This window comes from Hypomesus transpacificus, chromosome 25 (assembly GCF_021917145.1).
Source record: "Hypomesus transpacificus isolate Combined female chromosome 25, fHypTra1, whole genome shotgun sequence".
NCBI classification, from domain to species: domain Eukaryota; kingdom Metazoa; phylum Chordata; class Actinopteri; order Osmeriformes; family Osmeridae; genus Hypomesus; species Hypomesus transpacificus.
In genome coordinates, this window is record NC_061084.1 from 4,963,033 (window position 1) to 4,988,781 (window position 25,749).

Genomic DNA, 25,749 nt, shown 5'->3' on the forward strand with positions numbered 1-25,749 from the left:
TACTTTGTTTGACCACAAAATTACAACAGATTGTTTTGTTCTTCTCGCGCTGAAAACCTCGTATATGGCACTGAATGACCAGTTATGTTCGATTTAAAATTCCATATTTAGAAAAACGCTTGAACATTTTGAATGACATGGAAAGGGGCAAATAGCATCTTTGGTGTGCTTGGATATTGAACCCAAGGAGGACCATGTATAGCCAATTATATTGAGGCACCACTCTGCATCACTGTGGATGCTGGGCGACTCCGAGTATACTTCCGCGTGTATGGTGCTCGTGTGTACGTTGAATGGATGAAACAGCGGAGAGGTATACGATTGCGGTGATACGGCCCTATATATGTGCTGACAGGACTATCTTCCTTTAAAGACAACCTCCTCCTTTCCTCGGTTTTCACTTAGTGATGTCGTGTATTTGTGTGGTGAACCTGTAAAGAGCAAGACAGGCAGAAGCCGACTTTTTTAATTATTTGATTCCTTTTATTTCTTCAGTTATTTTCCTTTAATTTGAGGCATTCGCTCAAAGGGACCCAATTCTGTATTGTGTTTTAATAAATATTTTATTTTATCCTTTTACCTTGTTTATGTGTTGATTTTTATGTTTCTAAGTTTGAGCTAAGAGAAAAGGCGGAATTCATATTTTTAGGCTATTGCCAAGTATTTTCTTGATTCTCTATTTTCCAAGAGATTGTTTGCCAGAGGACGTCCGTAACTTTCATTTATAGACACGGTAAGATGTTTTACATATTTGCTCATTCATGTATAACATTTGAAATTTATATTTCGATCATTCTACCCTCAAATCCAGTGTATTAGACCATGTTCTGGTATAGCCCAAGACTATCATGCATCGTCTGTAAAGGACATTTAAGTCGATGTTATCGTTTCAATTTCATTTGCATTCGCTACATTTCAAATGCATTAATGTAGAATTGTAATATGTATTTAGCATATTCAATCTCCTTATGCAAAATGTGAGTGTATAGTCATTGCATTCCAGTGTCAGCATATAGCCAACTACAACACGTTGCGTGCCGGGAGAACCTGAGGTAGCCTACTGCTTAGCTTATGTTTCCTCAGTAGCCTATGTATAATTGTGTAATTTTAGTCATGGTCCTTGAATCTTATTGGCTAAAGGTGGGCTGTAAATGTTGAGTTTAGAAGCCCCGAGATTGGCGTTGGTTTGACCATTAAATCCCTTATAGCAACAAGACTTTGATTTACTATTCGGAATGAGCATTGTAAGGTGCATGCAACTGATTTCAGAAAATGGACAATAGTTGAGCTCAACAATATTCCATTATCATGCCTGGTCCGTGCTCTCCGATATAGCCTACTTGTGTGGTAAATACGTTCACATAGATTGTCTCTGGATTTAAGGCATACACTCCCTTATCAAAAAGGCCTAGGTGTTTCAACTGTATTGCGCAATTCGAGGTGTGCGTTTCTAGCTTTTTTAACCGTAGGCTACCTAATGTTTGACTGAAACAGGCCTTTCCTGGTACACCCTGACTGTTGAACATCATTATCTTTGACGTATCCTATAGGGCCTACCATTAATAACATTTGACAAAGTCTAGGCTATCCTAATAATGTAGCCTGCCGCCTTTTACAGTAGCATATGCCATCAACGTCAAATCTTAAATTTAGATTGATTTTAAGGCGGAGGGCAGAATGCACAGGTCTACTTATGCCACATTTTGGCTTCTAGTGACTAATTCAATGCCTAAAGCAATAACGTCTAAATCACTGCAACAGCACGTTCAGACCTTCCATATAGCCTACCACACACTTGGAAAATTCGTGTCTCTAAAAGACTGACAAACACCAACTTGCAACTTCTCGGAATGCAATGTTGTGTTTATCTTCGACTGTGATTTACGTTCGGTGGAATTTATTACCAGACCAGTCCTTTCGGTTAATATAGCCTACCTCAACACACCTGAAGCGAATTAAATGACCATCTTGCAGAAACAGAAAGGTGGACTCTTGTCTCTGATTGGCTGTGGTCTCCTCAGTTTACTTAGGGTAGTTAGTTTCCCGCCGCTGCCCCCCCATTGTCAAGCTTGTTAACTTTGGCGAAGAACGGAGCAACTGATGTATGAACCTTATCACGTATCAAAATAGCTGTGCGCTGTATTTAGCATCTAAGGTAAGAGAACTTCAATGGCCAACTCTGTAATTGAGCCGTAATGTAAATTAGGCTATGTAATAAAAAAGCCAACTGCAATGCAGCTAGCACAGTCGAGCACAGTCACTGTTGCAGTTAGCGTAAGGTTGCTAGCTCTGTAACAGCTAGTAGTAGCTAGGCCGGGTTGGTTGGCAAATGACTAGTACGACGGCAGCACAACATTAAGCATTCCGAATTTTGCCAAACTCCTAATACAAGTTGTTTTTATTAGTTAACTAATTGATTTAAAGCAATGCATCCGTGTTTCAGTTCGTTTCTGCGCGCTATACTGAAGCAAACTTAGATAGTAGCTAGTTATCTTACTTTATCAAAAAGCGTGTGGTGGGAGGAGCGTTCACCTTTCAATTTAAAATTATTAAAGTTGCCTTGCATTCAATGTGGCAATTTCATTCTTTCATGCATTCTACCTTTCTCAGTGCCTAATTGTTTATATTGTGACTTGATATAAACTACTTCGGATTTCGGTTTGGATTCCCAAGCCTGAACATTGATCTTGTAAATTGTATGTGGCTAGTATTTGGAGCAAAACGTGATAATCACACACTACTGTTGCATATTTCATTTAAGATTTGGTCACATTGAGAATAACGGTAAAAGTTTGGTTGCCACAGCAAAGATATGTCCAATTTGCACTTTCAAGCAATTGCCTTTCCACCGCAGGTGTCACTGATTAACTAATTACGCGCCCACGCTTAACTCGCCTACGTTTCAATCAATTGAAATGTTAATCGTTTTTGCGTACGTCTAACCATTTAGATTTTTACATCCTAAAATGTAAATCTGAAGCCAGAATTTCAGTAAATGATTTATTTGAAGTTTCGGAAAATGTTCTTCCTAAATTGAGTTCTCTTTGTCTAGTAGCATATATTGAAGGGATGTGGAGCAACAGTATACGCCATAGTCTTCTACACTACACCCTCTCATTTATGACTGCAGGAAGTGCATTTCTGTCCCCTTTGGCTGACACCATACTAAGGGTTAGGGGTTCTTTTGGACATACATACTTTTCCACATTTTGCTATAACCTAGGTCTTTTGTCTCATTATGTGGGAAATTATGTGGGAATTAAAGGTATCATAGATACTGTTAAAAGTGTTTTATGTAGTACACCTTTCGCTAGCACTGAGGTGTCTTCTATTTAGTCAAAGTAGGCCTTACCGTCTATCTAGTGCTTAGGGTTGGGTTATCTGACCTTGAGTACTGAACAGGCGGTGTGTCAAGATGCCTCAGCATTGTCTTAGGCATCTGGGTTCCAGTGAGTAGGCAGTCTGCGGTGAGCAATCGTCAGTCAGGAGGTCGTGAATACATTACGAATTGTCAAGCCAGCAACTGGAAGCGTGGCCAGTTAATTTACGAGGAGGCTGCTGACTCACATGTCAGCCACAGCCCCCCATGGGGGTATAGGGATGGGGAGGAGGGGCTGGATGGCTACCAGAGGGATTGAGGGCGTGGTGCAGTCTGTGTTGCCCTTTACGATCCATTTGACCCTGGCTTCTGATTTGCTCTTGTGCTTCTGAAATCGGAATAATTTAATAATGCTTTCTTTTTGAGTTTCATTTACTTTATTTATCTTTTTTCATGGTACTTTTAAGGATGTAGTGTCTACAGAACATTTTCAACAATTTTATTGTTGACTTAATTCAGTTAACATGTCAAAGTGTCAAGTTGATGGGATGTTGTGTTTGTTACTGTCCAAGGTGTTGTAGTAGAGCCAGCTAAGGTGTATTTTCACCAGTCCTCTTCTAAATCAACACAAGTTGAGGAAGAGTTAGTGGATGTTCACAATTGTCTATGTAATCCTGAGCCCAGACACTTGGCTTTCTAAACAAAGACCTGACAGACCTCCTAAATGAAAGGAGAGGGAGTGCACTTTTAAAGGCCAAGGTAGAACCTCGCTCCACACAGCCCAGTGTGCGTCTGACCGAGAATGGGGTTAGATTACAGTGGGAGGTTCCATTGTAGAGAAAATATTTAGACCCCTCATCCTCTTCTATCTCCTGCCCCTCTCTACATTTGCAGTGTCTCCTTGCAGGTTAATTATGAGCTGTGTGGAGGGCTGGCATGCAGTGTTCACCCCCTCCTCGTGTGCTGCGTGTGTACCACAGGGCGTCCCTCCCCCAGCGTGGCGGATCATTACCTGAGGCCTGCTCCGCAGTGTCCTTGGACCCTGTCACTGCGTCACAGACGCTCCCCCCCCCCCCCCCCCCCCCCCCCCCCCCCCCCCATTGGATGTGGGTGGGCTGCAGGGTTCACTCTGAAAACATGGATGCAAAATTAATGTATTGTGTGGAACTGGTTACGGATAAAGCAATGTTATGCTCAGCATCCTGCAATACTTTCAGACTTGCATGGATCTGATATTAAACCACATATTCCTGACTTTGGAGGAACTAGCCTTTAGCTGATTTGATTAAGATTTAGCTTTTTCATTTTCTGTTGTAGACGAAGGTCCACATGTGTGTTGGAGAACCTGCACCTCTGAAAAATGTAAATGTTATTGCTATAGGCAGGTGGTAAAGACACCATAAGGTTTGAGGGTTAATGTAGTTTATTTTATTTGCAACATTCCACAGGAGCCTGAACCATATTTAAGAAGCTGGTAAGTGGTGCGTTTTAATAGCTTAGTCTTAGTCTGTGACTCGGATCAATAGTAATGTCCAAACTCCTTAGGCTTGGTGATGAGGTGCTCCTGGATGTCTTTAATGGTAGGATGAGCGTGCTGGTGAGGTATTTGGACCACCAGCACACCAACATCTCACACATGCTTGCTTGATTTAATGCCAGCTGCAGTCCTTGGAGATCGTTTGGGTCATTTGGCTGAGCAGCTCTGAGGGAGTGGTAGATGAGCGGCCGTACTGTCACTTTGAAGTACATGGCCCGGGATCTTGCCAGCAGATGTCTTGACTTCTCACTGTGGGTCTCACTACTGGAGCTGTTTGCCTGTTCCCCTTGCCTGCCATATTTTATATTTGACAGACTTCATATAAGAAAAGGAAAACAAATCTCATTGTGCCAGTTCTATTGAGTAGAGTTGTCCATGAGAAGATATTCTAGATCTTAAGACTAGTTTTCATTACTTTAAGGCATTTACTGAGGCTGCCATTGAAAGGAAGAAATCTAACAGCCCTTTTGAAATGTTCAGTCTTGATCAATGGCAGCTGCTGTGTGCTTTGTGTTCAGTTCGCTGCCAGGGGGCGCTCACTAGCATTCTTGGCTGTGCGAGTTTTAAAAAGCATCCTGAGCTTCAAACAAGCTGCGTTCTAAATCACCATTGTTAGTGTCGAGCAGTAAAACGAAATTCCAATGATGGTTCCAGAAAGCCTTCACAGAGACCACTGTTTCCCCAGGTTGTTGTTGTCCTCCCTCATGCCTCCATTGATTAACAAACATGGCTTATTCAGCAGATTATCATCAACTGCCTAGTCTCATCCAGCAGTCACTGCAGCCCAATTTCCCTGCCTCGTCGCTATTTCAATTAGCCACTAAGGCTTATGTGATGGCGTAACAGTTCCAACTTCTCTCAGCCTCAGTAGTCTTAAGTGTGTGCAGCCCACCAGCCATCTTTAGCAAGAGGCAACATCGGATGAAACTTAAGTGTTGGCAGAGTGTTCCTTTAGGATGTCCGGCAGCTGGCCATGAAATATTAAATAGCCAGGGTGTCAGAAGTCAAAAGCATTCACCTCATCCAAACTGGTATATTTACCCCTCGCCCCCTCCCCCCCATAGAAATTTGTTGACCCTCTTCAGCCAAGACGTTCCTTTTCTTAGCATCATTGCGTGCAAGCGTTCTTCCCCTGTGAGACGGTTGTCAGATGTGAGAGGAGCAGTAGCTAAGCTTGCTGCACTTTAATGAGTCTTAAAAGGAAGCCTGCTCTGTTGGGTAAAGCGGTGGAGGTGCACGGGTTTATTCCAGCACTCTTGACGGAAGACATAAAAAGAACCTCATGATCTTTAGCCGCCTTTTTTTTTTGTACAAAAACCCCAACCCTTTCCTGTTCTGCAAGGCCTTCAGGGGAACAAGATGCTCCGCTCTCTCAAATGCCAGCACTAGAAGCAAGCTGCTGGCTGGCTGCAGGAACCAAAAGCCTTTACTGAGATTTTTGGGTGAGGCCTCTTGCCAAGTTCCCTTTTCCAAGTGTTTATCTAATAAAATATTTCAGACTTGTGGCAGTGTCGCTAGCAGGACAATAGCCAATGTTTGCTCTCGTTGCTTCTTATTAAAGGTGAAACTATAATTTGGAGTTGTACTGAGTGGTTTCTTAGCATCACAGTTGGGTGCTCTGCATCTTATTCCTCATTTGGCAGTTTAATAACTGCATTGCTTTGGATACCTTTGGTTAAAGTACCATAGTGACTGGGTCTAGTTGTATGTGTATAAGTGAAGATTTGAGAGAATATGAAGGAATCGGGCCTATGCAGGAGGAAGTCCAGGCCTGCACTGCATCATCAACTGTTAGTCTCTGCGGTAGGAGACAGTAAAATAATGGCTTAGTCTAACTGATGAGCCAGGACACCTTGAAGGCAGTAGACGCGTGTGCTATGACGACTGAGAAGTGCATTTCCTAATCTGAGGATTGAATGCTAAAAATCGTCTAAACTTTCATTAATATTTTAAAGTGTTCCCACATCAGCCATATTGGGAGGACTGCAGTCTGTTTTCTCTTGTGGAGACTGCATGATCAGTTCTACGAGTATCCAGGTGCAGCCTAAATAATTTCTTCAGTAAATTCTAGGTTGCATTTCTGAGGCCCTAGTAAAAAAAAAAAAAAAAAAAAAGAAAGAAGCTTACCAGTGGAGTTACAGCATCGACCTTGGTAGAGGGAAATGCCAGTGTGTTTGTAATAGAATAGTTCCATTGTACCGGAGCTGTGTAGTGTCACTTCTTGATGTGCTCAGGTTTACTGAAAAACGTGGATGTGCTCAATCCATTTGGCATCATTTGATTTCAGTTGCTTTAGTTTAATGTGTGCAGAACTGGCTGCATATGTGAGACCCTTCCCAACTTTTCAAAACAGATGGTTTAAATACTAAAGATTTACATTTAGTCATTTAGCAGACGCTGTTATCCAGAGCGACTTACAGTAGTAAGTACAGGGACATTCCCCCGAGGCAAGTAGGGTGAAGTGCCTTGCCCAAGGACACGTCATTTGGCACGGCCGGGAATGGAACCGACAACCTTCTGATTAATAGCCCCTAACCGCTCAGCCATCTAACTCCCTATAGAGATGCATGTTACATGCATTGTTAATACATTGTATTAATGCTCATTTTGTCAACACTGTTCATGAAGGGAAGGTTTGACAGCTAAGTAACCAACAGCCTTGCCAATTTGACAGTCAGTAGAAGAAGAGTTCCTCTTCCGCTTTGACTGGGATGCAGGTAAACTCATCAAGGCCAGTTGGAGTTTTGGCGTGGGAAGTACGTTCTTGTGAGCCGTCGTGTGTAGTGCCACACAAGAATGGCAGTTCAAATTAAAGTGTTCTACATAATCTTACGCAGCCAGGGTTATGTAAACAGAAACTCTGTGGAAATAAACTGAAGTACAGACTGTAAACAATTGATTAAAACGTGTCATTTGCTTTAAACAATTCAAAGCAAGTCGTCTTTCCATACAAAGTTCAGTGTCAGACTGTTGCCAGTGGCAACATTTCTCTCTGCCTTGTGCATTTGTACTTGTAGCTAGCTTACATGAGTGGGTTGCAGACATTCATATGTGTAGTCACCTTTTAATACCCTCAATATTTGATAGCTATTTAACACTTTTGACATCTAGAGTTCAGAGAAGCAGTTTATACGTCCATTAAAGGAAACAACCATTAATTCCAGGTGTAGCAGGTATAGAACAGGCTTTTTGCGATAGTAAGACCCCTACTTTTGCCATGCCTAGTTATTTACAACTGATGCAGTGTGCCAGTAGTGCAGAGATCTGTCTCCATGGCTTAGTGCAGCTCAACATGGCGGCGGACACATTTATTGTATTTTGTCACTAACTGCTCCTCCAAACAACTTCACACAGCACGCCTGGGTCCTGAGCAATACACCTGACGAAGTTCAGCTTTATTCAGTGCCCCTTTCTCAAGATAATCGAGCCACAGACACGCATATTCCTGCCTTTTTATAGTTGGATATCGAGAAGAGACACTACCATCTTAGCCTTTGATGGTTAGCAGGGAGAGATTCACACTTTATTCCAAAGGGTCGTTAACACAATGCATGCCTTTTTAGAGTATAGGTTTCTTCAGTGGAGATGGACCTGCTTATTTGTAGACTTGCATTGTAGAATAACTTTTTGTGTATTTTCCAGTATTAAGGAAAGATACATTTAAAGCCAGTATAGCTTCTCAATTATTTAGAGTTGTTGGGCTGTACTGGTTAACTGGCTACTAGTCAAAATTCATTGTTGATCTGGTTGTGGTCAAGGGCCGCATCACAGAACCTTTCCACCTCCCCCGGTTCTCCCCTCCAAGACCACTTGATTATTACCCACAAATCATAATCCATATGAATCCATATGAAAGAGGAGATGGAGGAAGGAGAGGAGGAAACAAGGACTGGGTAGTATCATGTGTGCTGTGAGTTTAGAGCTGTGGAAACAATGCAAAGCTTAGCATTTTTCTGTCAAACCTTACTTTAAAATAATTATTTGGCTGGTAAATATTCAGTTTTCCATCCGCTGTATCAAATGTAGCCATTTCTAGTAGCTCCTGAGAAATGTACGATAAAAAATGTCTAATTTGATGATGCACTTTTGACTTTAATAAAATCTGCTTTTCATTCCAAACTATTAGGCCACATGCACTGATTTTGTGCAGACCAAATCTGACACATTTTCCCCATGTAGCAATCTTATCTGCAGGGACAAGAGATTTGATTGGGCTACACTTGAGGGAGTGGGTTTTGGACTGAAAAGCTCTTCCACAAAGGACATGAAAACATGACGTCCATTTGTGCTGCGTTTTTTGACTGACAGTTTGTACCTTCGCTTGCCTCAATTATTGGAACAGCAATCTCTAAAAATATGCAGAATGGACTTGATGCATATTCATAGGTTTGGAGGAAACTAGTCTGTAGTGATCAAGGAGAGGAGGCATATTCATAGGCTATGTGATGTTCTTTGATATATTAGTCTCTGAGCTGTGCTACTGGGTGTGATGTTGGCTGTTTGACTAGCTATGTATGACTTGTCTAACGTCTCTGAAAAGTGGGTTGATCCCATGCTATGTTCTTGAATAGCAAGAGGGTGATGTTAATGCATAGTGTGCTGCACGAACAGCGTTGGTCGATGTGCGTGTCAGTTTAGACTAGCAGCAGACGCGAGCGCCGTGACCCAGTTTGATTAGCGTTGTCTGATATCCGTCTGATCTCCCTGTGAAGCACCCCATTCACTCATCCGATTGTCATTCCTCATACTTCTTGTGCCTTTTCCTCATGGCATCAACTCCTGCATATGTCTTCCTCAAGTCTCGCTATTCATCCTTTGCTAAAGAGGAATTGTATGAAGGGGAAACACTCCCAGTATATAGCAACTCTGCATCGCCGGTGCAAAGACTCTCCCCCTCCTCCTCCTCTTCCACAATGACATGTGATCTCCACTGACTGTTGATGTTGTTGCTGCTGATCTAACATACAGTCCTTTTTTTTCTTGTGTCACATTTTTGCAGACGGCAACTCCAAACTAACATGGCAGTCAGACTGTGCGATGTGGCTTCTCTGCTTAGAAGTGGCTCGTGGGCTGCCGAGCCTTGGACCGGGGTCTGTGGCTTTCCTCCTTGAACTCATTTGGCCAGCAACACTCAGTGCTCAGGCCATACCAATGACTTTAAGCTCCCGCAACTTTGTTTGGACGCCCAAATCAAGTTGATCTGAGCCGATTGTGTTCATAAGATTATTATTATTTTTTAAACTGCTCTCTTTTTCTAAGTTGGGGTTTAAATAGCTTCAAGTTGCCCTTGGATATTTTGTGTTATTGGTATGGTCTAAAACTGTGCACTTAATTGTTGTTTTGTGTCTTTTTGAATGTATGTATTTTGATTATTGTATGGCAGCTTTGGCCTCACAGAGCATGAAATTGACCATCATCTAAATTTGAAAATAATTAGTGTGTGTATATAATAACCCAATGTGGTTATTACTGTAATAATACTGCTATGCATACTGCTTGTGTCTGGATGTGTTAACTAAGGATGTCTCTTCATTTCCCCTCTGGGAGATGCTGCTAACTGTAGCGCATCAGCCAAGCTGTGAAGAAGTGCCTATACTCCCTCAGTTGCTTTACCAGCACTCGAGTCTCATGTCTAAATCTTTTGTTTTCATCACACATTTCGCTATTTGGCTGAGAGAGTTGATACCACTGTTGACAAGTTTGTTCAACTGCACTAGTTTTGCCTTTGAAAGGCCTTTCTTAACATAATGCAACGCACAATTTGCTTCATCAAAGTCTTTGTTTGCCGCCAGATGGACACATGCAATTAACTTGAGGAGCTTCTCTTTGCTTCATCCATAAACTTGAAAAGGACATCTGTCTGCTTAGTTTCAGAAACTATTATGGGTTTCCTTTAATATAAGGCGTAATATAACCTTTGTTTCATTTCCAACAATAATCCATATTTGGAAAACTCTTTTAAATCTGGTGCACAGCCTGTGCTTTACAGTGGAAGGCAGGGTAAAGTTACAGAGAGCCCAATTAACAGTATTCAATACTAATTTCCTGGGTTAGAATGGTCCCAGATGGTCATATTGGCAATTCCATTAAAAAGATGACTTGATCTTGTGTTTCAAGACTGATACATTTAGGGAACATGCAGTGAGAGTAGCATGAATGTTTTTGTCATAGTGGAAACCAGTAGAAATAAAAGATACAGTATAGCTGATAGGAAATGGAAGCATCCTTTTTTAACTGTCCACTAGCGGCTGCTTAATGGGCTTCATTAGCATGAGGTTCTGACTGGACTTTTCTGTCTTTTCAGCAGGTGATTGCCGCCATGGAAACACAGCTGTCCAATGGGCCAACTTGCAACAACACGAGCAATGGCCCCTCCACAATCTCGAACAACTGCTCCTCTCCTGTAGAGTCAGGGAGCTTAGAGGACAGTAAAACTAACTTGATAGTCAACTATCTGCCTCAGAACATGACCCAAGAAGAGCTGAAGAGTTTGTTTGGGAGCATCGGGGAGATTGAGTCCTGCAAACTAGTGCGCGATAAAATAACAGGTAACGTAACTTTTCATTATTAGATTTTTTATTAACGTAAACAATTATGTAATAAAGCGTTAAATTTAATATATTTACATGATGCTTTTTACCTTCAATTGTTGTGGGTGGATACAGAAACGGCTCTCAACATGGGCTACTTTAAGCTTATGGTCTGTTGTAATGCTCTGGCAATACTGCATGCCCCGCTCCTCTCCCCCCTACATGCGTGATACCTTGGTCTCCTGTGTCATGAATTATGAAATCCCTGCATTTTACCCCCAATTACAGCGGGGCTCCTGCATTCTGAAAGTATAGCCTACTTAGTAGAGGCGAAAGAGGGCTCTGACTGAGCAAAATGTTGTAATTAGATGCCATATCTAAGTGAAAACCATTATGAAACTTACCCAGCAGCAAACTAGATTGACTTACTCTATTAAGGACTGATTTAATTGTGGAATATCACTGGTTTCATTTGCACTGGAGTACAGAGGGTGTGCGTTGTCCTCCTAGCCACAAGCAAACGAGCATTGCGCCCCCCCCTCCCCCCCCTCCTCCTCCCCCCAAAAAATAAATAAATAAAAACAGACCAGAGAGAAGCTGAACTGTTGTAGACAGCATCAGGTTTCTTCTGTGTTAATAAAGCACGTTTCCTTTCTGGCAGGGATCATTCAAAAGATTGGGAGCCCTCTGAATGCATTTTACATACTCGTATCTGTGTACCTGTTCATGACCTTGTCAGCTGGGAGCTGACGGCAGGGACAGTTCCTACCCCTCCTGGTAGCTGTGAGTACAGAGTCTGAAGGGCTAGAGGGGGGGGATCTGCAGCTGGTCAGCGTGCACACACCATCACAGCTCCTCAGACGTGACTGGATAGAGAATATCTGATGCCGCCGTGTCAGAACTTCAAGTGTCAGAAGTCAAGGTTACTTAGACCTCCCTCCATCTGCTGCACATAACTCAGTCTCCTAGGGACTTGGAAGGCAGTTGCGATGGAGAGCAAATGCATCTGTTTCATTAGCATTTTCACCCTGAGAAGTCAACACTGCCTCAGTCTAAGGCAGCCAACCCCTTTCTTATGAATGGAGACTGGAGGACATGTGAATGATTCCCACCATTGCAGATTTATTTAATGATGGATCTACACCCCAGGGTAGTCCGAATTCATTAAAAAGGCGTGCAAAAAAGAAAAAAGGGTGCGCACAACCACCTCTTTGGCTTTGAAAAATTCAGAACGTTAAATATTTTACAATGCACACGTGTAGCTGACCAGCATTCCAACTAGAGCCCGTCTATTTGCGTGCTTCTCTGTAGCTCTCCAGCTAGTAATGGTTTGTCTCAAATCTAAAAATGTATGGCTATCTCCGAGCATTTTTAAGCCAAGTGTGTTCCTGTCCTGACATGCCTACCTCTGCTTTTTTTTTTTTTTTTTTTTTTTTTTAACTCTAATAAAAGGGCCCCCATTCTCCCTAAAAACCCATTTGCAGTCATTATGTATAGGAACTGGTTGGCCCGGCAACAAGCAGTGACACTGTAGCTCCCCACTTGTCTCTTTCAGGAGAAGAGATGCATTAGCATGTTATCTGGCCACAGGCTCACTGTTTAGGGTGCCACATGGGGCATATGGGAGTAGCTCCCCCTCCACACGCACACACGCACACACACACACACACACCTTGGCTTGTTATTCCTTGTTATTCATTTTGAGATGCCCGTAGTCATCCCGGTCGTGAATGTGACTGTGGTTTAACCACAGAGGATGGAAGTGTTGCCCTCCTGCCTAGCTGGCTAAGAAGGGCTGACAGGTGATTTGGGTTTGGATTGTTTAGAGAGATTTTGGTGTAAACATGAGCAGTGGTGTTCAGCACAACCGTGTGAGGAGAGTGAGCACAAACATGCTCATCAAGCTACATATTTAACACGGCAAGTGAGACAATTCTAAATAATTGACGTGTGCTGCGAACGTAAATGAACGGAACCGTTTGAAACCTACCTAGCGTGAAAAGACCTCGAGGCCCTGCAGTCCCCCGATGTCTCATTTCTCTAAGTAAGGTTACTCTCCAGGTGCTGCTCAGACCACAAGGAAATAGTTTTCAGGTTGAGTTAGTGGTGTGTGTATGTACAAGAACATGGGGTGCACTGCACAGCTTTAATTGAAAAGATAACAGGTCAGTAAGTTGTATCTTGAATATGTTTTTTTTTTACTGGAGTTAAGTCTGGTTGTTCACGGCACAGTATGCTCATCTTGCTGTTGAAGCTTCTGTGGTCATGCTGGCGTGTGCTGGGTATTAAGCAAAGTCATTTGCTGGTTGATAGAAATCAGGCTAGTTGACTTGTTGCCATGTTTGTTGGGTGGAAACGACACACATTGGCTTGGAAGGTTTTTTATTTGCTTTCCAGCTCCAATTTGGCCTGCTTAGAAATGATGCATTTACTAGCTTTTACACCAATAGCTGGAGAGAACAAAAAAAAGTGTGAATTTGCAGATGAATACAAATAGGCAATAGGCCTGAATGTTGATGTAGACTACGCTCTAGTTTAAGCCCTATTTCTTTTTTAACTAATGTAACAGCCACAGGACCCCGTGGCTGTGTGTTTAGCTTAAGCCAACCTACTGCGGTGTTCCGGGGCCACCTCTTGTTGAGTTCCCACTAGAGAGCTGCCTCTCTCCCCTTGAGCTGCCGCTGCTCACCCTTGATGTCCTCCTCCTGGCTCGCAACCGTAGACTTTACCCTGGGCCATGGACCTTGTCCTGTTTAAAACGGAGATCCCACCAGACACACACACGCACACCGCCCAGCACAACACGACTGGGGAGCCAATTACAGTATAGGCAGATGTTTGAGGCAGCCCCCTATCGGAAAAAAGAGAGGCAGGGGGACTGCCTCCAAAGAAGGACCCAGAGTAATTGCTGCCTCAGACGGTGGTTTTCTTCCTCTTCACATGGCAGAACCCAGCGAGAGAGGGGAGCGGCTTTGTTTGCCCTCCAGGCTCCTGAAGAACTGTCATTTCACAAGCACATTTCAAAGGCTCTCGTGTTTCTCCTGGCTATAGCACTCCCCGAGATGCAAGGTGAATTTAAGTTTATGAACTGCTCTTCACGGTGTCTGAGGAGCCCGTGCTAGCGGTGACTCACGGTGTTGAGCCAGATAGTCCGAACCAGATGTGGTAAGCCTTTTGCTGTTAATAGCAGCTAGCATCGGGCACAGTTTTTCGGCAGAGAGCCCTTTAGAACCCCCCCTCTTGATAACCCTCATTGAATTTGAATCCCTGTTGAACCATGAAATCTGTGCATTTGATGTCGACAATATTAGCCTTCTTATGTAGCCGCCCGTGCACTTAGTTTGAGGGATAATTTGTGTGTGCTACCAAGGGAGTAAAAACATATCGACTCGCAAGCCAATTTAAGATTATCTCATATGAGGTTTCCATTTCATTCTGTTTTTTTATACTTATTTTATTTATTAATAAATAAATAAAAAGTTGTTGCCTCCGCTGCTGCTTGTGAACTTGACTGGCAGTGGAATTGCACAGAGACCAAAATGGAGTGGGCGTAGGAAATTGAATTGCCAGTGTGCACATAAGGAGTGGGTGTCAATCCATTGTAGATTTTGGAGATAAATGATGGAGGGAGCCTCTGTGGACCTCTGCTGTGTCAGATGACTCACTGTGAACCCGAGGAACTGTCTGGTAATTTAAGAAAGGGTTGTTGTTTTTTGGTGTAAAAAAAAAAAAAAAATTGATGGATGATGGGCCCAGCTTCAGGGGCCAAATTGGCAGTTGTTTCAGACAGACTGTTTCTGTGTTCAGCAGCAACCTCCTGGTTTCTGGTGATTTAGAGAAGTCATGACGGAGACAGGCGTGCGTCGGAGGAGACGGAGGGCTATTGTGTTGCTCCAAAGGAGCAATGTGCCAACCTGACCTTTACAGCTCTCGATTTTAAACTGATGGATTTATTTTGCTGCGTTCAAGCAACATACTTTGGATCTTAAACCTGTTTTTTCCCCTTACAGGGCAGAGCCTAGGTTATGGATTTGTGAATTATGTGGACCCGAAAGATGCAGAAAAAGCCATCAACACCTTAAACGGCCTGAGACTTCAGACCAAAACTATTAAGGTAAGCCGTCATTGATGCATTTGTGGTTTAATGCCATGAATTCATGTTTTTTAATCACTGTACACAAATCTTACCACATCCGCCTCCAAAGTGATGGATACCCCCACAACAAACCCTTATCTACCTACCATATTTCAGTCTTATCCGTGCAAGGGATTGAAATTGGACTGGTTAAATATCCAACTTTATCATTAACTCTGGCGACTGGCATCAAGTTCAAAAACAGCCAGCAGTGAGGGGAGAAAATGGAGCCTTTTGTTAATATCGTCAGCACAGCTCCAGGCCTGGCGTATGTAGAGCAGAACAGTTTCTATGGTTGCATGTGCAGCGGCGGTGTGCGATGCCGGCACAGGGAGGTGGCTCCTATTAGCATTCATCAGGCAGCACAGGACAAGACGTGCTGGAGAGAAACTCATTTGCTTCATACAGTGCATCAGGACCCTGTGAACGGTGGGCTCTGATTTATTGGATGTGATTTTTTTATGACCCCTTCCCCCACGGGGCTGTGCGAGGCGTCATCTGTATTTTGCCGAGGAGCAGGGGAGAGGGAGAAAATGGCTGCATACAACACACACACACAAAAAAAAAGCTGCATTCAGAGATAATGAATGGATTTTGAATGGCACCAAATTGTGTACTGCAAGCTTGATTACCGTAGCTGTATATTGAGGTTGGGGGAGGTGTGGCGTGTGGCAAGCAGCTCCATTGTGCTTGCATGAATCAAGCATATCACTTTTATTATCACTACCCCCCCCTCCTCCTCCCCCCCCCCCTGCTCCCAACACACACACCTACCCACACACCCTCGCTCCAGCCCAAACCTCAGAAAGTAGAACACCATTTTCTTTTCTTTTTTTACATCACCGAAATTCTCCAGCTGCTCTGTCAGAAGTGCAAATAAACCCTAGTGTGCCAGAGGAATCTACTTTGCAAGTATTAGCATCAGATGAAGTGAGACAGTACGACTGGGGAGGGGGGTGAGGAGAGTCAGCTTTCACCCCCCCCACCCCCCCCTCCCCGGCCATCTCCCCTTCAGAGTGGGGGGGGTGAGGTGGGGGGGGGGGGGTCTCATCGATCGGGGAGCACCAAAAGGGATCCTATTTGGAGGTTTAATTAAAGCAAGTGAATTGTATTGATACTATCCATCGGGCGAGGTTGCGAGCAGGCTTAGGCGCAGCACCATTTAGCGGGCCTGACACTGTAATTAAATACGGCGGCAGTGCACTCTCCTGATAATAGACGGCCCTGTCACAGACCTGCAGGCGCCCAGCACTGGGAGGAGCAGGATGAGGCAGGTACACACACAGACACACACACACGTTGATCTCTGCACATACACTTTGTAAAGTCACACAGGAAAAGCGCAGCCACAGCCGTCCTACACAAGCTGTGTGTGCCTGAGACACTCTCACACAAAAGGATTGTGCTCTGAGGAAAATGAATTGATATGACTGCTCAGGGGTGTAATGATGTATTGATCCCCAGCACCTGGTGGATGACTATCTGGTCCCTGTCTAACCCCCTCTCCCTCCCTCCCCCCGCTTTCTATTACTTGGCTGTGTTTATGGACAAATGTTGATTTATGACTAAGCCGGAGACATTGGTTCGGCTCACGACCAGAGAGACAGAATCCACCCCTCAATATCTTGACTGTTCAAGGAAAACCAATGGACACATTAGTCAACACAGGCTTGGGTGTCTCTGCCATAAATACAGTACCAGACTGACCCGGCTCAGCAATCACTCCACAAATTTAGCTCCAGTCACCTCTGTTGAGTGGTTAAGACTCTGACCCTTTTTTCTCACTGTAAAAGGACTCCCCATACACGGCCCCAACACAAAATTCCTGCCTCTCTACTAATATAAACATGGAAATGTTTGAGAAGAAACCCCTCTAATTCAAATGAAACGCACCTACATGCAGTGCCATAGAAACGCGAGGCTCAAAGCCTGGCCAGGCCATGCTGTGTTTAGTTGTTTTTGGTCTGTGCAGAAACACTTAATGTCAGTCCCAGGGCCTGGTCCCATCCCTGCTGTTCACACACGGCCTTGTGTTGCCGGAAAGCTCCAGAACCCATCAGAGGAGAGGCAGAAGTCCGCTCATGAATATGTATCTCCCCCCCCCTTTTAACTGTGCCAGAAGTATTTTATTATATCTATTGATGCGCTGTGGCCTATATGGTGGGAGGGATAAGATGGTGTGTGGGGTGTTTGTCATTTAATTTATAGCTTTTAATTGTCCTGGCATGCTTTAGGCCCAGACATGAATACATAAGACTGAGCGTTCTCTTATTGTTTCTCGCCCGTTTCTCGAGCGAGCTTGGGGCTGTGGTTGTGTTGTCTGGACGAGTGCTAACGCGTCCTCCTGGGCTCACTCCTGTAGGTATCCTACGCTCGGCCCAGCTCGGCCTCCATCAGAGATGCTAATCTGTACGTCAGTGGCTTGCCAAAAACCATGACTCAGAAGGAGCTGGAGCAGCTCTTCTCTCAGTACGGACGCATCATTACCTCGCGCATTCTGGTGGACCAGGTGACCGGTGAGTAGGAGGTGACAGAGCCCCTCCCCCTCTGCTGTTACTCCCTCCCTCCTTTTCTCCCTCCCTTTCTCGCTCCCTCCCTTTCTCCCTCCCTTTCTTGCTCTCTCGGTCTGCTTGCAGTGCCCCCCCCCCCGCTCCCCCCCCCCTACCTCCAGACTGGCATTTTCTGACAAACCACCACAGCCAGGCCAGAGGAATGCATCATAGGTGGCCGTATGCGGTCTCCAAAATGACATTTTCCACTGGAGCCATTCATAAATATGCATAGATGGATGGAATATGAAATGGCCATGGAGTTAGAAGACTGATTGGTAATTTCTTCTGCCTCTAACCCCCTCCCCCCCTCCCCTGATTCCCCTGTTCTCATCCCCTAAGGTGTAGCTGTAGCACTGGGTTTTCATGGCAAGAATTAAAATACATTTACAGTTATAATCTCCATTTCCCAACTGCCATGTGGAAATGGAATCCTTATGAAATACTAATAAACAGAATCTTGTGTTCACCGAGCCATTTCCTGCCTCCTCTACAGAAGAAATTTACAATATTCTCCCAGGCAAGGATTAGAGAAGGCTTCCATATGTCATTTTCTTTTGCCAAGCCAATTCTAGTATGTGTTTTTCTCTTCAATTTAAAAATGTGACTGCAGAGCAAGTCAGTGTAGTACGTACTAATCTATCCACTGGGTTTTCCATCTGCAGTCATATTTCTGGTACCCTAGTCTGCCACCATCTTGAATCATGTGGCTTATTTCCTACATTGATACATTTCCCTCATGGGAATTGTAACTCTGATGTGTTAAAGACTACTTAGATTTATTTAAGCAGTCTGGAGCTCTGAGCAATGACCCAGTTTGACCACAAATGTTGATATCCCTGTATCTGTCATGGATAATCTCTTTAATATGCAGTGACTGGATTGACGTGCGCAAGCTCCATTGTGAATCGATGAGTGAGGGGGGGGGGGGGGAACCTTGCTATGCGCACATCTAAACAGCAGGCCCTGACGTTTCCCCAGGAGTTTCCCGAGGGGTGGGGTTCATCCGCTTCGACCGGCGAATCGAAGCCGAGGAGGCCATCAAGGGCCTGAACGGCCAGAAGCCCCCCGGTGCCACCGAGCCCATCACAGTGAAGTTCGCCAACAACCCGAGTCAGAAGACCAGCCAGGCACTGCTCTCCCAGCTCTACCAGTCGCCCAATCGAAGGTACCCTGGACCCCTCGCACAGCAGGCACAGCGTTTCAGGTAACGGGGCACACCCACAAACCAATAATAATGATGATTAGAGCTGAGCCAAAGGAACACCAGAGATGGCATCGTTTAGATGTTAGGCCCCCCAAACGAATGGAAATTGTCCTTCTACTCGGGTGTTGTCAAACTGTTTTGTGTTTGGACTTATCAGTTCCCCAACTTTCATTTCACAGCCACACTTTGCTGTGGACGTCCCCGTTGCAAATGAATAACACACTTTTTTTATATAGAGATGATTTGTGTGTGGGGAGGTGGGTTGACTCGCATGTAATGACAAACTTGTATTTATAAGGATATTGGTCACAGGTGTTTAATGTCACTCTTTGTAGGCTACTGTATGTAATTGATCACTTACAACGATTACATAAAAGCATGGGTCTTCATTGTCCATCTTTGCCTCTGGTGAACCTTTTGACAAAGGTTAATGTCAGTGGTTAATGTCAGTGGGGTAATCAGGAAATAGTTTCAAACAAGCCAACTGGAGTGTTCCAAGTGGGGAAGGGGGGATTATCCCCACTTGGAACACTCCAGTTGGCTTGTTTGATTCCCAATGTGTGGCATTTTTGGCAAATATGAAAATGTGTTCCATCAATGCACCTCTGGTTATGTGCTTCTACTAACACCTTGTTTGTTTTTTATTTCCTTCAGGTTGGACAATCTGCTGAATATGGCTTATGGAGTGAAAAGGTAATTTATATATTCAAATCCTCTTTCCTTAGGCAGACACCAAGCCTCCCATGAACCTCCAGGTCCCCCCCCTCCCCATATCTCTGCAGCTTCGTGGGTGTGTATGCCCAGGGGGGTTTCAAGCCTGGCAGGGTGTAGTGAAGTGTGCCTGGTATGTGAGGCTAGATATTTGGAGGGAGCTTGTGTTTGTGTACAGGGAGGGAGGGAGGGAAGCGGTCAGGGGATAAAGCTCTGCTAGGCTCTGAGGCTGATGCACCCTGGCAGGAGAAAGGCCAGTGACGGGTCACATGTCACACAGCCAGCCCCATACCTGATCCTGTGACCCTGGGCATTCTCTTTCTCCATCCTCCCTCCATCATTCCTCTTCTCATCCTTCCTCCTTCATCATCCTACTCATCTTCCCTCTCCTCATCCTTCCTCCTTCATATTCCCTCTCCTCATCCTCCCTCCTTCATCATCCCTCTCCTCATCCTCCCTCCTTCATCATCCCTCTCTCCATCCTCCCTCTCTCATCCTTTCTTTCTACATGCACCTCCACCATGGCCTGCTCTGGACTCTCTCAAAGCCCATGTTTTTCACTACATTTATTTTATACTTGAGTTGATGCAATTGGTTTTCTGATTCATACTTGCAACCATAAATCCCCTTCATTTGCCTGTCCTTGGACTTGACAGCTTTCAGTCATGTATTTTATTACACTCGCATTTCAGTATTTTATACTGCAAATTCTCTCCCAATTGATCTATATCAAAAAATGTTGTCCTCTTTAAAACATCAGCTACCTTTCAAGAATGTCCACAATGAACAGTTTGTTTGAGCTCAATTTCATAAAATGCCTCCCAGATGCCTGATTTGAAGTACAGCAGAGCACAAAGGCCCGTCACTGGTGATGGTCGCTTTGTGATTCTTCCCCACCCCCCTCTGCTTGTCGGCTGGTGTCTTGGTTGCCTAATCTCTCTCCTGGTCCTTGATGCTGCGAGCACACCTGTCAGGCTGCATGTTCCCTGAGAGGCCAACTGGAGCAGCTAATCTCATCTGACACCTGCTGAAATAATTCATGCCCTCCCATGCACTTTGGTTTTTGTTTCTTCAAACTGCAAAAATTCCATTTACCTACCAAGCAGGATTCCACGCTACTTTTATACTAGTCATTTATTTGAGTAACAGCGAATATTGCGTCGCACCCTTTAAAGCTTTGGATCTCTAGGAAATCCATCCCATCCTAATTCATAGGAGTGGGTCAGTTTAGGAATTTGGCCATTTTGCCTTAAAAGGTAAAGAAGCCTTTCAAAATACTCATCTCAAGGAACATTTTACCTCTAACAGTCAACTATCATTGGCAGTGGTATGAGGACCTCCCTATCAATTAAACTACAGCTACCCAATAAAATAAAGATGAGTTGGAAATTGGATATTCTTTATGACCAATGTCCAATAACCTGCTGAGTTTATACTGGGTACTTTTAGACTGTCTTCGGGAGTAATATGTGTTTAATCAATAACTCATAAGGATTGAAACATGGTAGTCTTTGAACTTCTACACCAGAATGTCCACCTTGCAAAGGACAGAAGCAGAGCAAGAACTGAAGCATGAAAAGACTCCCAAATGTTTAAATTCCCAAAGGTTAGTTTCATCATCCTTCCTGCAGAGGTCCGTGTGAGGTTCCAGTTAGGACTTCCAAGTGATACTTCTATGTAAGAAACGCTTCCCTGTTCTCTGTCATCCTGACCCGTGCTTGTTTTGTTTTTCCACAGCAGGTTCTCCCCCATGGCTATCGACGGGGTGACCAGCCTGGCTGGCATCAACATCCCGGGGCACGCCGGCACTGGCTGGTGCATCTTCGTCTACAACCTGGCTCCAGACGCCGACGAAAGCATCCTGTGGCAGATGTTTGGGCCATTTGGCGCCGTCACAAATGTCAAGGTCATCCGCGACTTCAACACAAACAAGTGCAAAGGGTTCGGATTTGTCACCATGACTAACTACGACGAGGCAGCCATGGCCATCGCCAGCTTGAACGGATACCGCCTCGGAGACAGAGTTCTGCAAGTCTCGTTCAAAACCAACAAAACGCACAAAGCCTAATACCCACTCAGATTGTTTATAGAAAACTCTACAGAAAAATGGAAACCTACCGACCGTAAACTTTCTACATTAGTAAAAACATCTTTGTAAATCAGTGTTACGAAGGGAAACGATATTTAGCGTCCAACAATGTGATTTTCAACTTTTTTTTTCTTCATTGCTAGGCTTTCAAACTTCTAACACTACTTTATGTTGAACCAGAAAAAAAAATACTGCAGGTTTTCACACCTGTGATGTTGCATTCTCTTGCTGTCTTTACAGATGGACCTTTTAAAAATGTTACTGATAGGTTTTTGTCGTTTTGTTGCACATCTGCTTTGAAACAGTAAGTCTTGTAAGGCTTTGTGTAGTGATTTACTTTGTATTTTTCTGTGTTCTGATTTGCCTTAGGTGCGTTTGCGTCTTAAGTGGTTTAACGAAGTGTTTATTTGAAAATAATTTGCAGTTTTGTAAGTATTTTGTTTATCGTATTAATATGAGTTGGTTATTGGTTGGCTGCATAATGTTGCTTATTGTAAAATTAATGGCGAAAAAGACAAAAAAAATTCTTAAAGCAGTACCTTGCCAAAGAGCTAAGAACCTCTTTGATGTGGGTTTAAAAAGCATCTATTTTTATAAAAAGAGAAATTTGGAGAAACTTTTTACTGGACCTGGAACAAATATTTTGACTTGGATACTTTGACAAATATCTTCATATGACACCTTGTGAGCTTTTGAACTTTACCAGAAAGTTTGCAGTGGTTGAAATTTCTGGAGAGATTTATGATGTAAAAGATACCTTTTGAGATCTTTGTATTATCTTTAGATTCTAGAATCAATGGCAGTGCTGGTTTCATTTGTAAAATCATCTGTGGGTTGTCCTTACATCCTGGTTGTTATATGACTAGCAACTCACATTCAGATTTGATTTGGAAACAGACAGAAAAATACAAAGGTTTATTCGCAAAAGTGCATGCAAAATTATAACATGGAAATATCTTAAAGGTAAAGGGGGGATAAAAATCAGTTCTTCCTAAACGATTCCCTTCAGACAGAGCTCATGGTGTTTTGTGGTGTACTTATACTATATCATTAAAGACTGGTTTTGTCTTGATCAAACCAATAAGGGTTGTACCTGCTTTGTATGATAGGGAGGAAGACTAGCTGAGAATGGCTGCAGCTATGAAAAGTAGTTTGAATGAAGAATGGGAAGGATTACTCCTGAGCTATGTAAATAAGTCCTTTTTTATGTTGAGTATTTGCCTAACTTAATTGAGTTTTTTTGGACTTTATTGCAAAAGTGCTTTTTTTTTTCTTTTTTTAAGAGTACGTATAGTATGATTTAGATTTTTGGATATTGCCTTTTGTTTCAGTTTTGCTGAAAGTTGTTTATATTCAGTTGAAAAACTTGATTTGTTGTCCTATGGACTACATTCGTCCTATGGAGTTGTTGGTTTTCTGGTCTGTAGTCTTGCTTTGGATATAAAAAAAACTATAGACTTTTTTGTTGTTTTTGTTTTATATATAAACATTATAGATATATATATATATTTATGTGGTAAAGGCTGGATATAAACCACAGTTTTGAACTATTTGATTACTTTTTTTTCTTCATATTCATATATACATAATGCATATAACCTGTCTTAAAAATCGTAAAAGGTGTATATTGCTTTATTCACTTTGGGGAAGAACAATGAAGCAGTTCGTGACCATAGCAAAAAGGGGTCGCAAGAGATTGCCGAACAACATCTTGCTTATCTCGAACAAACAGAGGCTGGTCGGGCCTTAGATGCACTGAATACTGCACCTGCATCCTGCTTTGTATTTAAACTAATTACTAGTCATGCTTCCCCTTAAAATGAGCAGTGTGCTATGCATTATATATTTATCTTTGCGACTGCTTTTTCTTTTCTCTTTTTTTTTTTTTTTTTTCTTCCCTTTATAGTTTGAACTTTTAGTTTCCCCCTTTTGGTTCTTTGTAGAAGTGAAACTTTGAGTCTAGATGAGCTGAGCCCCTCCTGCTGCTCTGGGGTAGGCCTGCCTTGTCTCATTCCAGACCTCACTGCTCTTCACTCAGAGGAACGCCAGGAGAACCACCTCCGTGGCCGTTTGGGGTGTTCCGACGCTGAAGCAGTGATGTTCTGGCATGACATAACAGGACCCTCGTGCCCCCACTAGATCTCAATTCTAAATGTGAGAATGATTATTTATTTGAAGTTGTACAGTATGACTTGGCTCACAGCATTTTTTGGGGGGATAGAATATATCTTTTTGTTGAGTATTTAAAAGGATGTACATGTTTTTTTCTTTGTGTTTGGAATACAATACTTAATGTATTTTTTCATGTTCAGTACATCAATAAATAAGTTGAAGGGAAATGCAATTCTGTGGATGGGTCTGATGTGTACTGTTCAACCTCCTCCAGCTGAACCTTTCAGCCGTGTCACATTTCCTAACGGTTCCAGTAGAGGCAGTTACACGTGGGCCGTGACTCACACAGAACACATCCTTGCAAGTACCGTTGTTGATGGGTAACGGTGACCTGTGTCACCCCTGTATGCTCACCAGAGATCACCATTCACAACACCAGACTTATGTCTGCTGTTATCAACTAGATTTCTTTTTTCCCCCCCAATTTTTAGAATGTACCCTCTGACCTTCTTTGGGTAGTCAAGGGGTGTTTATGTACTTTGTATTGCAAACTGATGTCCGACTCCATTGGAGTGCTGCCAGTATTCTTTTGCATTCATTGATTCACTGATTTGCATTCATACCCACATCTGCTTCGGAGCGTAAAAGCAGCGTAAACACAGGAAATGATGTGGGTGCGAGGTACACCAAATGTTGCTTTTTCCTGATGCATTTAGATAGTTGATTATCATAGCCTCAATTAGGTATGAATCAGCTGTTTGACACAATTTACTCTGGCTTGACCATAGTTGTAATGACCATTCCTTATTGGTACCAAGCTTCAGGGGGAATTTGTCTGTCTTGCTTGATTGATTTGTCACTACAGGGTAGGAGTGCTTCTAGCATTTTTTCTTCTACTGTTGAAGCTTTATGGTGTAGCACAGACTTGGAAGTTATAAAACGCAAATCAATGTTCTGCTTTGCTTAGAGTGCGTCTCTGACCGGAGTTGTTCTGAAAATAACTGTTTACGAGCTGACCTGAGAGTTAATTGGAGCATGGTTCACACACCAGCACTAAAACGTGCTGTCACAAAGGCAGCACAAGGCTTGAAGGAAGAAGCCTGATATAGAGTATTGATTTTCCTTATCTCATGCTCCACTTCAGCCATGCTGGCTCAGTGAAGATGAAATGGCCTCTGCTTTGAAGTGTGCTTCCCTGCTGTGGAGACACCTCACACTGCCCAACTGTCATTTTAAGGGGCATTGGAAGGACACTGACTCACCATTACCCAGCCCGCACAGCTTTCCAAACAAGTTCTTAAAGCGTAAAAAGAAAAAAAAAAACCTTACTTAGCTTAATGAAGACAATATTTACGCTGTGCTCAATCAAGTAGTAATTCCACCATTTCTGCATGATTGCTGATGGATAAGGGGTCTAATCTGCCTCTCAAAAAGCTTTCAGAGTTCTCCAGACATTTACTGGCCCATTAGACTGCACGTGTCAACAGAAGTCCTCTTAGAGACGCTTGTCTTCACAGTCACGTGAACTTGTTGTCGCGTCCGTGAAATACGACGTGAATT

At 43.4% G+C, this 25,749-nt stretch overlaps 1 protein-coding gene across 3 annotated transcripts; it reads left to right on the forward strand.

The window, feature by feature from the left end:
• The first annotated feature begins 420 nt into the window (after positions 1-420).
• elavl2 (ELAV like neuron-specific RNA binding protein 2) lies at positions 421-23,530 on the forward strand. Of its 3 annotated transcripts, none has more exons than XM_047049079.1 (8): positions 421-733; positions 9,856-9,946; positions 11,161-11,404; positions 15,397-15,500; positions 17,884-18,037; positions 19,052-19,277; positions 19,932-19,970; positions 21,726-23,530. In XM_047049079.1, exons 2-8 carry the CDS (start codon positions 9,875-9,877, stop codon positions 22,054-22,056), a joined length of 1,170 nt encoding a protein of 389 aa, XP_046905035.1. In that variant the 5' UTR covers positions 421-733; positions 9,856-9,874; the 3' UTR covers positions 22,057-23,530. The 3 variants fall into 3 exon arrangements, with proteins under 3 accessions (XP_046905035.1, XP_046905037.1, XP_046905038.1); XM_047049081.1 differs by having other exon boundaries at positions 21,729-23,530; XM_047049082.1 differs by having other exon boundaries at positions 19,055-19,277.
• Positions 23,531-25,749: the final 2,219 nt, after the last annotated feature.